Raw genomic sequence first — 15,627 nt, 5'->3', positions numbered from 1 at the left:
TAAATGAATGAGAGAGTAGGCGATTGGATAAGGGCAGGAAGTAGTAACCTACCCAGCACATTAAATAAGAACAACAACAAAATCAACCATATTTAATTATTGGGGAAGGAGGAGAATTTATGTAGTTAAGTTTTTGTTAGGTCTTATGAAACATTAATATCATTGCATCTTTCCACGAGTTTCATCATAGGTCGTTTTTACGAGCATGGTCCCTTATCCTAACACACCATGAACCAGGCATGGCCTGCCATCCCGCTTTCTAGCACTTTATCTTAAAGTTAAGTTTACCAACAGAAATGATCCAAGCAGGACTTTGTTACATGGCTCATTTAAACCAGGCATTTTGGTGTATTAGGTCAACTGCAACTTTACTGAATTTCATTACCAATATATCAGGATGGCATAAGGGATAGGTAAAGATTGTGAAGATTAATGATTAAATGGACATTGTAATGCTATGTGTTCTAGGCCATTAAAATATCTCTCCATCGAAATAACCACATAAAAATGTCCCATATCTGGATATGTCCATAATTTACATAAAGTAAGTACATGGCAAATAGAGAAATTCCTCATGGCATCAAAAATGTTAAATATCTTTCTTGTAAGTCACAGTGGCTAAATCTCTGACCAGATCTATGTATTCATGTCCTTCTAAGGAGAGAGCAATCTGTAAATAAAAATTAAAAGAGTAGTTCCACTAGGAACTTTATTTTTAAAAAGGTCCCTTCTGCTTGTGATTGATTCTTAATGTGAGGGCAGGAACCACATCATACTTATTTTTATATCCTGCATAACCATGTATCATATTATCTTACTCATATTAGGCACAAAACAAAGTTTGTTGAGAGGAAACAGAAAGCATGTTACAATATAATTATTTCATGTACATCATGTATTCTATCATACTTTATCCATATTTATGTCGGTTATATTTCTAATTATGTCTGTGTTTATCATTGCAGTGAGTTAAGTCAATGACTTTGAGTAAAGAAACCTGTGCCCATCACATCCTAATAAACACCTGCTGTTTTTGCTACCGAGCATCCATTCACCTTCATCCGGACACTTGATCTTAGTTTGTCTGGAAAACCACTCCGTTCCCCACTCTCAGCTCTTGTGCTTTAAGTCCGCACCCCCATCCTTGAGGGGTGGAGCGTATGACTTAAGTCACAGTGCACATTTCACATTGCCCTGTTACAATGATTGCTTCAGGACTGAGCATTGGTCCAACTGGGGCAAATGAGGTGATGAGGTTTTTTTTTCCTGGTGCTTTTGAGGAAAGTTGTTTTGTTTTTCCCTCACTTGAATTTGAGAGAGTGTAAAGGCTGGAGCTGTTGCTGCCATCTTGTAGCCATGAGGAAAGAGATGTCAGAGAATGAAGTCTGTGTGAGGGAGGGAGGGAGGGGGGACTCCTTTGGCCTAAGGAGTTTAGACTGGTTTTCTGCCACTTTCAACTCAGTCTTTACTTACACATGCCCGAAACTCAAATTACATTTTTTTCATTTCACAGCATATTATAGTATTATGTACACTATGGCAATTTTAATGCCCCAGGGAGGAAAGTGAATGAGTCTGAATTGATATTTTAGTGTATATAATGTAACATTAATTCATCTAATATTTACTGAGTCCCTTTTATGTGCCATTACACAAAGAATTCTGGAAACATAAGCCAAACTTATAAAAGCAACAATAAAAATTGCTTCTCTTAGATATTTTTTCTCTCCTATTAGGGCTAGATTTTTGTCACAAACATAACTACTGGCTTTTGCATTTCATATGGAAGAGTCTTCTGTAAATGGTAAGTTCCTTCATTTATACATATTATTAAAAATCATCCCTTTAGAAATATACAGAGAGGAAAGAATTTTTGACATTCATTTATAGTTTCTCAAATAAGTTTAATTTTATATATTCAAATAATACTGCAAGACTTCCTCAGGACTTTTTTTCTTTAAGAAATCATTATTTTGTCATTTAACCTGAGTTTCAGTTAGTCTTTAATTTCCATATGAAATGTATACCTATCCCAGGGAGCACTAACTGTAGCTTCTCTAACAATGGTAATGGTTGGCTTTCTGCTAGGGTAGAGCCCAGGTTTGGCATGGCTTCTAGGAACATGGACTCGCAACAGCTCTTAGTCTATCAACCATCACATCGTTAGCCGGGGCCAGTGTCTTCCCAACTTCAAGCCACTTGAGCCGCACATTGATATCCTTGAGGAAAACCAACCCTTCTACGTGGTCTCAAGAAGCAGCACCTAAATAAGGTTCATTTCATCCTCTGGGTCTCAGATGTTGATGTGGCATGTTGGATATGTATAAAGTAAACTCTACTAGTTCAAGGCAGAAAAATGGACTACTTCCCAAAAAATGTGTGAAATCATGTTAATGATTCTCAACCCTGCTTTGGTTTATATCAACCCAGAGTCCCAGCATACTTCAATAAATTCAAAACTGTGTTCCTTAAGCTACTTCTGACATTTCACAAGGCCTAATGGAATTTTTCCAACTTAAAATAGATAGCATGAGCAAATGAAATGTTAGATCTGCTCTTGATTTGAATTATGTTAACTCAACATGATAGTACTAGACAGTTCATGTTGATCAGAAGCTCTGATTGGTAATTTGGTCTTTAATTAATGAAAAACGGGTAAATAATTCAACAACAACTTATATCCAGTGTCTATCTTGTCTTCTTGATGGATAAAATATTTTAAAACTTAAGGTGTAAACAGGAGAAATAAGAAAATGAGTCTTTGGGAGTAAAGAAGTTTGGAACCAGTAATAGTATGTGACCTTCCATTTTACAAATGAAGAAACCAAGGCCTAAAGAGGTGGAATGACTTTCCCAAGGCATCATTGGCTAGTGACTGAGTTGGAATAGAAACCTATAGATAGTGATTCTGTCTAGTGCTTATCCCTTGATATTAAATGTAGGATAGCTTTATAATCCATGTTAGGGCAGAAATGTAGACAAAGTAATACTAGGTCAATAGTATTTGCTTTGAGCTTGCTGTCATAGAGGAAAAGTCACATAAGCTAATCTCTGCTAAGATGCTACACGATTCTAAGGATCAGCATTTTGAGTAGGTGATAGAGACAGCTACTTACATGGCACTGAAAGCTTTCCAGTCAGGAAAAACATCTTCCTGCACCTGCCTGGCATAAAATCTAATTCAAGTTGAAACTCAATCTTTGGGGCTGGCCTCATGGCGTAGCGGTTAAGTGAGTGTGCTAAGCTGCTGGCGGCCTGGGTTTGGATCCCGGTCGCGCACCGACATACCGCTTGTCAGGGCATGCTGTGGCGGCATCCCACATAAAGTGGAGGAAGATGGGCACGGATGTTAGCCCAGGGCCAGTCTTCCTCAGGAAAAAAAAAAAGAGGAGGATTGGCAGATGTTAGCTCAGGGCTGATCTTCCTCACACACACAAAAAAACTCAATCCTCTTGTTTTGAAGTTTTCCTTCATTAAAATTCAGGTAAAATATATGTCTTTCTCCAAATTTAATTGCTGTTCTACAACGTAGAGGTAGCTTTTCTCTAGCTTACTTTTCCCTTCTACAAACCTCTAGGCTGTCTGTTATCTTTTGACTTTTCTATATTTGAACTTTTCTAAGAAAACCTCAAGGGTGCTAATGGTGATGATATATCTGGGTAGTGAGATTTGAGTATTTTTTAAGTGTTCAAATCTTTAAAAATGAACATATATCAATTTTACAAAAGTAATAAAGTAGCTACTTAAAAATAATAGACTTCTTTAAAACAAGTTAAAGAAATCGCATACCTCTGCCTTGTTATCAATGTGTCACTTCAACTTCAGTCTTAAGTATCTTTTATTATATTCATATCATTAAAATTTGATACGTAAGTATACATGATAATATGCTATTCACCAATCATGCTGAGAAAGTCTTATGGTAACACTATGAAAACTATTAATCCCTAGTCCCAGAGGTCATGGAGAGAAAGAAGATTCATGTAAATTGCATATGGGTAGGGTAATATCTGTTTCATACATTGTCATATCCACTGTACTTAGCATACTGCCTATCATAATACAGATTTCCAATAAATATTGGTTGAATGAACAAACAGAAGAAGAAAATATATAGGGACTAACACCATATTCTCATAAAAATCCACAAAATGAGGATTGAGCCATCTCTCTATTGCCAGTAAATGTAGAGGTGAAATACAGACATAACTACTGCTACTCAGATAAAGTAATTTTGGGGGACAAAGGGTACTTCTTTGATGGGTATGCAAACCTGCGTTCTCACTTAAGAACTGGAAAATCGAGATCACTATGATTTGCTATCCACCAAGGCTTCCCACTCAGAAGAACTCAGTTTTAAGAGGAATGCATTTATCCGATCTCAGATTTTTGGTGTGCCTTTTTTTTTTTTCCTAAAGCATAACGAGCTTGTCAGAGTTTCCATGGTGAACATGGGGCACCATGGAAACTGATAGATTTAGCTACACGAAAAGAATAAATAAAATAGGCAGGCATTTATTTCACTGTGAAATGACAACTTTCCTCCTGGATAGGAGAAGAAAGTGACTTCTCATTTAACCTGCCTGTCCTTTGCTCTCTGTGCCCCGTGAAAACATGGTATTCTCACTGGATCATTTTACTGATTGACTAATCTAATGCTGATTAGATTGTTCTTCTCCTCTAGGTCTGTTATTCCCACTTGGGTTTCACTTTGGGGTAGATCTGTGTGTCACTGGCAAACCGTGTACATGGTTGGAAAACCATGTACAATGCGAAAGTTGTAGATGACAACCCACAATGCAGTGACCAGTTGAGTCATGGCAAAATGGAATGGCGATTCTTTGCAATCGACGGTGATGAGACAACGTGTGAGAACAACTGGAGTCGAGATCCAGGTCCATCCTCTACTAACGGGATAGGCAAGCCGACCCTCCTGGACCTCAGGTTCCCCATCTGTGAAATGGTTAAAATACATCCTGTTCCTACTTTATAGGTTGTTGTGAGGCTCAAAATGAGATAGTAGAAAAGAAAGCATTTTTGAACAGTCAAGTTCTGTCTAGTGGGAGGGACCCAAATGTCAAATCTGATCATGCTATGGTCCTGTCTTTGCATCAGGCAATCAGAGGTTTAGAATATTCTGGTCCCACTCAGTACTTGGGGAGTTTTGAGACCACTTGGCTCCATCTGAAGTAGGGAGAAATGTGATCTTAAGAAATGAAGCTCTTCAACTTTTCTGTATGTTTGAAAATTTTCATAATACAATGTTGGAAAATGAAATAAACGAAATAAAGCTCTTTCGTAGGTTCTGGTCCCAATGAATTGCTCGCCATTAGCACACATGCACTATAGCCTCTTATCTTTTGTTGCTAAAATATAGACAATAGAGCCATCTCTTGAAATTCAACATTCGTATAAGTCTATTGAGCAGCTCCTATTGGCCAGGCACTGTGTTAAGGGGAGACAGAGAAAAAGAGAAAGGAAGAAGACATGGTCCTTAAGGAGACTGCAATCTTCTAGGGGAGATAGACTAGTAAAAGAGTAATTATAGCACCCCACAAACTCAGAGGAGGAGCACTTAACACCTGAGAGAGAGAGGAGTGTAAAGATTTCCTGGACGGGGGTGGGAGTGGGCAATGAAGCTGAAGGATTTAGCCAGAGGAGAGTGTGAGTAAAATGAGGCAGATGTGGTGTAAGGTGGCGTACAGGCACCGCAGGCAGAGACATGTGAGCAGAGCAGATGCATAGGATGTGGGAGACTGGAGGGAGAAGAGCCTGAAGAAGCAGCCAGGGCTTCAGGAAGCATCGGTACCAGGGAGAGTCTCTTTTATTCCAAAGGAAGTGCTAAGTGAGGTTAGGGCACTGGAAGTGCATACCATTGTTGGATTTTCTTTAGCGAAGTTGAGCTGGTGAGCGTTGAAACGAGCCATTACTGACAGGGAATAGAGACACTAGAGAAGAGCAGCGAAATGCCATTGAACAGTGATCTCTAAGGCTCCTTCTGTTCTATTATTGCCTAGATTTAAACACGGGCTATAGAAAGAGCTGAAGAATCGGAACTGCTAATTCCTTGAGTCTTTGGAGGCACAATAAGTACCATTTGTTACATACTTTGCCCTTGTCAGAATAACCATATTAATCAGAAGCTGGCTTGCTATGTGCTCGGGCTATGTTTCAAAGATGAATATAAAAGCTCTGGCCTCCCTTCTTCCTTCAACCCTCAGTAGTCTGCAGAACATTTCCCTGGGATACCAGGATGGGAGTCAGAACTGCAGGAGGACCAGCAATTAAAAGGAGTCACCAAGTCTGAAAGTGGAGAATGGGTGAGAGTAGTAGGGAAGCCAAGATAGCCTACACGTGGCTGAGCTGAGGGTTCGGGATCCTGAGCGAGGGCCTACAACTTGGCTGGGAATGGAAGCAGAGCTGAGCACTGTGCGGAAGAGCTAACACTCACCTGAGGGGCGCTGGTGCCTTGTCATCTGCAGGCATGGCTGTTCCTTCTGTTTAAGAAGATTACCTTTGGGCCGGCCCCGTGGCTTAGCGGTTAAGTGCGCGCGCTCTGCTGCTGGCGGCCCGGGGTTCGGATCCCGGGTGTGCGCTGACGCACTGCTTCTCCGGCCATGCTGAGGCCGCGTCCCACGTACAGCAACTAGAAGGATGTGCAGCTATGACGTACAGCTATCTACTGGGGCTTTGGGGAAGAAATAAATAAATAAATAAGAAGATTACCTTTAAGTAAAGCTACACAACAATGACTCATTGTATAAACCATACGCATCAACATCAATAAACATCAAGACAAAATTCCCTAGCAATTTCATTACCTCAACAGAACTATCACCATTGTTTGGTATACCTTGTCAATTCTAGCCTATATGCCTATGGGCTTTTCATGATTTTGACCATAACATAAATGCCTTTTTGAAGAATTTAATATTTTATTATATATAATTCCCACATAGCCCCATATTTCCCCTATTGTTTTTAATAACTGCATAATATTTTACAGAGTAGATACATCCTACTTCATTAAACTAGTCTCAATTGTTGAACATTTAGGTGGCTTTCATTAAAAAAAAGTATTAGCTGTATCTCTTTCAGAGAACCAGTATATCTTTTAGAAACATTCAATTGACTCTTCTTTTACATTAACAGCCAGACATTTTCTTCACTTTTCTTTCTGAGGTTTTTGTGTGTACAAGCCTAGGTCAAGAGGATGTTTTCAGCACACTGGCTGTTGGGACAAGGAGGGAGTGTGGTCTGCAGAATCAGGAGAAAGTGACAGGGAGAAAAGACTACTGTCTCCAAGAGGCAAGTGTGATTTTCTCAGCTTCAGGGCTTCCTAATCTGAGTCCTTGGCAGCGTGCCAGCCACCTTGGTGTGCTTGGGACTGAGGAGTTTCCTGGATCTCGAGACTTTCAGTGCTAAAACCAGGAAAGTTTCCCGTAAACTGGGACGAGTTGTTGACCCTAGGCCTTGGTATGGGGGAGGTGAAAGAACTCAGAGGGGAGTGAATCATTTTATATGAGCTGGCCCTGTGTCATAAAAGCAATTCAGAGAAAGCCTGCTTATGCACTGCAATAAAACTCTTATTCTTTATGGAGGAGCCAAAATAGGTATTTATCTCAGGTTATTGCTCTGCTCCTAGAAAGACCATTCATTCTTTTATTCAACAAACGTGTGAAACACCAGGCACTGTTGTAGGCGTAAGACCCCTGTTCTTATGGTGTTTCCATTGCTCTCTCTCTCTCTCTCTCTCTGTGTTTGTGTGTGTGTGTGTGTGTGTGTGTGCGCGCGTGTATTGGGGGAAGGAAAGCAGAAATAAATGAAAAAACATGAAATAAATGAGGATGGATATGATAAATGCAATGGTAGAAATAAGATGGATTAATAGAATGCAAACTGCCAGGGGAGGATGGGTGTGCTACTAGCTTGGTGGTGGGGAAAGGTTACTCCAAAGAGTTGACATTTGAGGCAAACCAGTGATGAGAAGAGCCAGGCATGTGAAGATCCACAGGAGGCATTAAGGGCAGAAGAAGCAGCATATGCAGAGGCCCTGAATGGAGACCAGTTGGTCTTCCTGGAGGAACTTAGTAAAGGGGTTTGTGAGTGTAGTGTAGGGAAGGAATGCTGACCTAGAAACAATCTTAGCAGCTACCCAGTCCGAGTGCCATGTTCACAAATGAGCATGATAAGGATGCTGAGGCCCACCTGTGTACCATAGTCTCTTGATTCTTAATCCAGCACTCTTCACCAGGCCACGCCACACTGCCATTCCTAGCTACTCGGCTTGAGTACTTAATTTTCTCCCCGTGTACAACTGGAAGTAAATCAAAGAGATTCACTTATTTTAGGCATGAGAAAAATTGGAATTGGAATTGTTTGTGGACGGACACAAGGGCCAAAACATGGGCCCCAAGGTGAAGAGAGGAACTTTGGGGTCCAGATTAACCTCCAGTGGTGGGGCCCCCAGTAATTCTGTGAGGCATGCTTCCAGAACATCAAGTTAGGACAAAGCTTGCAGCCCCCAGAAACTGAAAATGAAACTGGTCAGGAAGGCAGGCAGCCTTAATTGACCTTTTACCGGTCGCTGAACTTGTGCCAGACCCTGCGGGTGCTACAGGGTGAAGAGGTGCAGGGTTCAGCCACAAATAGCCTTAAAAGTTGAAAGGGCTGAGAAAGCAGGCAGACGCAGCCCTAGGTGTGCCGATTGAAGACAGCTGGAGGAGGTGGGGTGGGGGTGGGGAGCAGGAAGCAAAAGCGAATTTGGTGACCAGTTAAAGGAACAGAGCTGGAAACATTGGCACCTCCAGCTCCTTCCTTCATCCCCTGGGTGAGTGACTCAGCCACCACGTGTTAAAAGAACCGCAATGTAAGCTGTGATTTTGGAAACTCAAAGAGTTAATATATCAAACACTAACGCAGGGGAGGAGACAGAGACCACACCCCACGGGTGCGCGGAGCCAACTCGCGGAAGAAAAAGCCTATTGGCGTCGAGGAGGCAGGGTGCCAGCCCCTGGGCGCGGCCTGCAGGGGGCAGGCGACCATCCGGGAAAGCGGGGGCAGTACGAGGCCGGAGCAGGGGCCCGCTCGGCAGCCACCCGCGTCCGCAGGGAGCCCTTGCCGCGCCTCCGCCCGGTGCGCCCTCCTCGCCCGGCGCATCTCGCCCGGCGCATCCCGCGCTGCGCACCGCCGCTGACATGTGTGCCGCCCAGATGCCGCCCCTGGCGCACATCTTCCGAGGGACGTTCGTCCACTCCACCTGGACCTGCCCCATGGAAGTGCTGCGGGATCACCTCCTCGGCGTGAGCGACGGCGGCAAAGTAAGCGGGGTCTGGCGCATCCCGACGGGCGGGAAAGAGTCAGGCGCCGCGCGCGGCGAAGCCCGGAGTTCGCTCAGCGCCGAGCGAGCGCCGCGGCTCCGGAGTTGAACTTGAGTGGCTCTGGGGGAACGCCAGGAGAACCTGGTTTGTGGGCTGACCTGGGAGTAACGTGTTCCCAGAAGCCGGGAGCCACGGAGTACTCGCACTCAAGACTGATTTGACAGCTGTCCAGGCTGCGCTGGAGGGGGAAGAGGCTATGCCTGCCCCCAACCCCCAGTCTTAAGAGATCATTAATAACATCTTTGCACCTCTGGCGCCTGGCACAGTGCCTGGCACAGGCTAGGCGATCTGTAGATTTGATTGAATTTATTGTAAAAGAATTAACAGAGGAGAGGTCATTTGATCAGTGCTGTTTAGCCCGTTGAGTGCATAGAACAAGCAAAGAACTGATTTCATTCACCTGATCGTTCAACTGAAACAATATACTAATGATTCAGGCTAGACAACTTGTGATACTAGAAAGGATGGTCTGAGAGAAATTATCCCCCCACGATGCACACCCATAGCCATTTGCATCAAAGCAAGCAGTTCCATTTTAAGGTTCAAAATGTCTTCTATGAGTGTATCTTCTACACGTCCTTTTCCAAAATCAGGATTTCTACAAATGACATGGGTAACTTGTTGTCTCATATTTACTGTTCCATGTACACCCGTGGTAACTGTATCAGCAATGGCCTGGCCAGTTTGGTAAGTGAAAGCCATTCCATTTTTAGCAGGAAAAATAAAGATGGGAATGGGATATTTTTGAGGTTTTTCTCAACTATCAGTTTGGTTAGCAAAAGTACACATATCTGTGACTTGTCAGCTTGAAGATACTATTCCTGACTAAAGATGTTTCCGAGTCAGTAACAGTTTTGAATCATGACTCTTACATTTGGGGATAACTAAACCATGTTTTCTTACGGTGCTTAAAAAAATATTCTCTCTGTGCATATTCAGGGAGCCTGCTGTTGTGTTTCCAAGGTGAACAGACTCTCAGAGCTCCCCCAGATGGGAAGACACCAGTAAACCCTGAGACTGATGAATCATTGCCTTGGGTACTTGACCTTCAAGGTTCAGAGAACCCTTCAGATTGGGCAAGTCCCAAGAAGCAAAGGAACAGAAACTGCTAAACTGCAGAAAGATTAGAGGAGTTGCCTAATCACAAGGAGCTGTTCAACTCTTCATTTCTTTTTTTAAAATAATTTCCTACATCCAGAGTTTTAATTAATAGGATAGCAGGCAAGAGAGTGAGTTTGAGGACTGGCTCTAACCAGTGGAGAGAAGTAAGAAAATGAAGTAATTTACCTCAAAAATTACCTTTTCTAGGGGTTCTACAGAAGAAGAATGAAAGAGTGTTTCAAACATGCAATCAGTACTTGAGTCAGGGAGTGTATTCCTAACAAGGAGCATACTGAGGTTATAAATTTAGAAAAATGCCCTTCCCCTGCAAGATAAAATTAACTAGGAACTGGATACAAAAATGAGTTAATCAAGTGGCTTAGCTTTACACTATAAAACTCCTTAATGAGTGAATTGGTAACTATTTATTGCTCTCCTCCTAGGTGCAAGGTAGTTGATTCCTGACCATGTATAAAGAAAGGACATGTCATATATATATATATATATATATATATACACGTCACGGATCAATTTCCCCTATTTTGAAAGTGGGAATGCCTCACCTTTAGAGTTGCTGGGATAAATATCTCATTTATTTAAGAATTTTCAAGGTTATAAACAGAAAATTATGTCCCTGTGAAATAAGTAAATACGAGGAATCGTCATGATCTTTATGTTTTTACTGAGCTCCTGAAGCTGTTCTCAAATCTTGGAATGAATCAGAAACATCTAGGGGTGTTTGTTAAAATGCCAGTTCCTGGGCATCATCCTCAGAGAATCTGACTCCGTAAGCCTGGCGTGGGCCCCAGGAGGTGGCATTCCAACAAAGGCCCCAGGAGATTTGGACACAGGTCATGGGTGGATTACCTTTTGGGTAACTGCAGTATATAGGTTGTGTGATGGAACCAGACCCCCTGTGTGGGGTCTCAGGGGCTCCATTCTCCATTTCAAGCCCAGGTCTGGGGTAGCATCTCAGAGAGAGGGACAGGACGTCCTCTGTCCTCCTCTCTCTCCCTTCTAGACCTCACCCCTCGTTCCATATAAGTTCATTTAGGCCCAGAGAATGAGAATGACTAAGTACCTTTAATTCATGAATTAAAGCTCATTCAAAATTAGGCTAATTAAAAAGATTCTCTAGCTAACATTTTAGTATTGGGCATTTTGAATTCAGAGTTAGTTTTTCTACTCAGATGGCGTGTAGCTTTTTAAAAGAAAGATTCTAGCACATATAATTCATTTGCAGATATTTAATTAATCTTGACACACTGTGCACTCAAATATTACTAAATTACCTGATTATTCCCACATACAACAGGGTCAGGTTGACTTTAAAGATACATAAAGATGCCTTGAGTCTTTTGACACACACTTACGTGAAGCGACAGTGAGGAAGAGAGTCATTTTGGAGGTGGTGCCCTGGGGTGGCAGGAGAAAGTCCTATGGAGAAGCAGAGTACTGAGTTCAAGTCAAGTCTCCACCACTTACCTTCTCTGAGACCAGGGGTGAGACATTTAACCTCTCTGAGCCTCAGTTTCCTGATTTGTAGAATCAGATTTACTATTGCTAAGTATTAAATGGATAATGTATGAAAATGCCTGGCACTTAGTGGATGCTTAACACATACATGTGTTACAGTGCAAGGGCTCGATCTGCTCGCTGCAAGACAAAAGCCCATCAGTCTAGAGGCAAGGCGGTGGAGAGAAAGAACTTTAACGAGAGATAAGCCAGCAAATCGGACGATGGTGAACCGTCATCCAAAAAAACCATCTTAAAGGGGAACTGATTTGGAAATGACTTATATAAGGCTAACAGGGTTTGGAAGGGGGCTCAGGAGTGTGGGGTGATGGATGACCACAGAACTTTGGGCACCTCTCCATAGTGGACCTGCTGAACGCAACATCCCTGAGGAATCTAAGAAAACCTCTGTTACTTCCTTCTCTGGGACAGAAGGAACAGTTTGGGCAGAGGACATCAATTTTCCACTAACAAGTTATTCTTTCTAGTGGTTACAGATTAGCTTGCCTATGTGCAGTTCTAAGCGTTATTCCAAAGCATACTGGGAGAATAAGATGGGAAGAGGGAGCACGTGGCCTTGGGGGCTGAAGTTCTACGAGTCTTCTGCACAGGAGCTACTGTCTTTCATATTTCTTCATGCATCATATGTGCAAACTCGAGGGGGTTCTATGTGTGCATGCAGTGCATTTTTAGTTTGTAAAGCTAAAGATTTTTAACGTGTAAAGCTTACAATTGATCATGTTAGCTTCTCAATGCTCCTGTGAGATGTTTAGTCAGATGGAGGACTGTCAGCAAGCTACTCTTTTTATCAGTGGTCCTCCTGCTGTTCTGCAAGGAGAGCTCAGAAACTTTGGTTACTTTGTTTCCCACATTAACCTTGTGGGTTCAGGCATGGTTTCACCCTAATCCAAGGAGACTTTAACTCCTTCATCCTCCATTTCTGTCCCCATTGTCTTATGATCATTTCTCAATCTTGAGGAATGGGGGCGAAGACCACTGCAGCTGCTTCCTGCTGTGAAGGGCAAAGATCAAGGTCAGAGGAATGAAACAGTTCTACCTTTATTTTAAATATTTTTGGGTACCAGGTGGGGAGAGTGAGATATGCTTTGCATGACTAATATTTCAGTACTCTAATCAATGGCTTTGGAACAACATTTAAATCCACATCTTATAATTACATAGATGACCATATATATTAGCAAAATAGCCCAAATTTTAGTATACCCTCCATAATGGACTTTAATCCTTGGGGAATCCAAGAGAAGAGGCCTGTAAACCAATCAAGGTTAGTGTCTAGAACCTCAGGTGAAATCTGATGTAGCCGAGTAGCCTGTTGTCTAATAGTCCAACAAGTAAGGTAAGAACCTGAGAGTCACTCTTTACTTATCTTTAGAAGACTGTCTTCTGAACAGCAACTTGTGGTCTTCATGGATTCATTTGTCCATTCCAAGTTAGGCCTATATTGTATAAGTAAGTAACCAGGTATTTAATAAGAAGCATTTCTAGAAGAACAAAAAGAAAAAGAAGGTTAATGATTGGAGCAAATTATAAACCAATTTCTGAGTCCAGGGGACAGTCAGTCAAGAAGATCTCTAGATGTCAGGGTTGAAGCATCCTCTGCTGTTCAGAATGTCTCTGATAATGTCATCAGGCATTCAGGTAAACCTTTTAAGTGGCTTACACAGCAACAGGTATGAAGATTGTCCAACCATGGGCTATCATGGTGCTCTCTCCTAGGCTTATAGTAAACTGTCTAGCTTCAGTTTTCATGGCTTTAGGAAAAAGGGTGGTTTTCATTCTCAATGATTCCAAATGAAAAGGACAGAAAAAAACTGGAAACGTTAGTTGGGAGATCTGTACCAGATATTTGAGGAAACTAGAAGAATTCAGGATCCAGTCCAGTTTACCGATAGGAAACAAAAACCTCAAAGATAATTAACAGAACCAGAATATAGCATCCACAAATATGTATTATAATTTCTGTTGAAACATAATTTTTCTCCCAAAAATTACTCTCGTTTTTACCAAAGATAGCCAAATTAAGACTCATTGGTTTGTAAACTAAGTCTGATTTCAATAAACTTGGCCCAATTATTTACATAAGTACTGCAAGAATAGCAGTTGATCATACAGGTTCTTTTAAATCTGCTTTGCTGGAACTTTTTGTAAGGAATCTTAGATTGAACTTTGTAGGCCTCTCGAGACCAGGAAAGCCAGACCAAAGACTTATCATCAGACTCTGCCTGCAACACCTAGAGATTTGGGTGAATTCCTCTCTCCCTGAGGTCCCTAAAATATCCTGAGGTTCTTTGTACCTGCCAGGAAAGTGACCTTCTTTATTCACCCACTAAGGTTGCTAGGAACTGTGTAAGCAAGGTACCAGGCCAATATTTCCAGGTGGCTTTATTTCATAAAGTCAGCCTTCATTCCTCAAAAGTTGTCTTGTCATATCTGAGTCTGTGCATGTTTCTCTCAAATATGACATTCCAGTCAAAGCCTTGGTAATATAACTGTTTCCAATTGTGTCCTGTTACAAGGAGAACAGATTTTTATTGAACTTATGCAAACAACTATATTGCCATGAATATAAGAATACTTACTCATCAAGAGTATTCAAATTCTGGAGGGATCAGATAGGGAGAAAATATAAATGTTTCAATTGTGCTTACAAATTGCTTTAAGTCATAGTTCCTTAAGACAAAAGAGAAAAAGATTTCCTTAAATCTGGAAAAACAAAACATTTAAAAAAGTCAGCAACATTTCAAACAAAAAGTCATAAAAATTATAATCATCCTCATCAGTTTATTTAGTCCCATGATATCTACTCTTGATCTCCTGTTAGCAGTTTCATGAGACCGTCAGTTTCTCCATTACAGTTTTATAATTTCTTATCCAGCTCAGTTTTATGATTTGAAAGTTTATCAGAAACCTGTATTCTAGGGGCCGGCCCCATGGCTTAGCGGTTAAGTGCACGCGCTCCGCTGCTGGCAGCCCGGGTTCGGATCCCGGGCGCGCACTGACGCACTGCTTCTCCAGCCGTGCTGAGGCTGCATCCCACATACAGCAACTAGAAGGATGTGCAACTATGACATACAACTATCTACTGGGGAAAAAAATAAATAAATAAAAATCTTAAAAAAAAAAAAGAAACCTGTATTCTAGAGCAAGTGTCAGAGTCCATTCCCTGAATCTCCCTGAAGATGAAACATATTTGCAAAATCATCAGAGTAAAACTACTGTCTGAAAATAACAAAACCTTCAAAAATGGCAATTAATAAAGACTGTGACATATAACACTTTGAAATAATAACCAGAATTATGATTGATAACCAGGACATATCAGAATTTTAGGAATGTTATATAATTAAAAAAAAACACATATTAATAACATTTACCCACACAATATAAGCTTGGAAGATTTATCATCATTTATTTGACAGTGCTTCCCATGTAATTTAATATACCAAATAAGTTTAATTAGTTTAATATTTTCCTCTTTATAGAATGAGAACAAATTCTTTGAGAAGTCTCAGGACTGATTAGAAATTCTCAAAGTTTCCTTTTTAAGTCAAAAGAAAGACTTTACCCAGGAATTTGAGCCTTGGGAGAAGTTCATCAAAATTATCAAAGG

The 15,627-nt window shown here is 41.4% G+C and overlaps 1 protein-coding gene and 1 long non-coding RNA gene across 3 annotated transcripts in view; one reads left to right on the top strand and one right to left on the bottom strand.

Annotated features, from left to right (window-relative positions):
• Positions 1–8,336, bottom strand: part of LOC147914371 (uncharacterized) — a 29,253-nt gene extending 20,917 nt beyond the window's left edge. The window contains exons 1-2 of the long non-coding RNA XR_015555307.1: positions 8,209–8,336; positions 6,452–6,688 (exon numbers count right to left, since the gene is read on the bottom strand). This is a non-coding gene — a long non-coding RNA (uncharacterized LOC147914371). The remainder of the gene's footprint in view (positions 1–6,451; positions 6,689–8,208) is intronic.
• Positions 1–15,627, top strand: part of GDA (guanine deaminase) — a 208,705-nt gene that overhangs the window by 105,352 nt on the left and 87,726 nt on the right. Inside the window, exon 1 of one of the 2 annotated variants that reach the window (XM_004439643.3) lies at positions 9,101–9,320. The exons of the other annotated variant lie outside the window; for it this stretch is intronic. Coding sequence (XP_004439700.1) covers positions 9,198–9,320 — 123 coding nt within the window. The 5' untranslated portion in view covers positions 9,101–9,197. Of the gene's footprint in view, positions 1–9,100; positions 9,321–15,627 lie in introns of those variants that run through there. 2 annotated transcript variants of the gene reach the window in all.

This window comes from Ceratotherium simum, chromosome 20 (genome assembly GCF_057802395.1).
Source record: "Ceratotherium simum simum isolate JZ-2026a chromosome 20, ASM5780239v1, whole genome shotgun sequence".
Lineage (NCBI taxonomy): Eukaryota > Metazoa > Chordata > Mammalia > Perissodactyla > Rhinocerotidae > Ceratotherium > Ceratotherium simum.
Note: the sequence above shows the minus strand (reverse complement) of the source record. Positions and strands in the feature narration are given on the sequence as shown.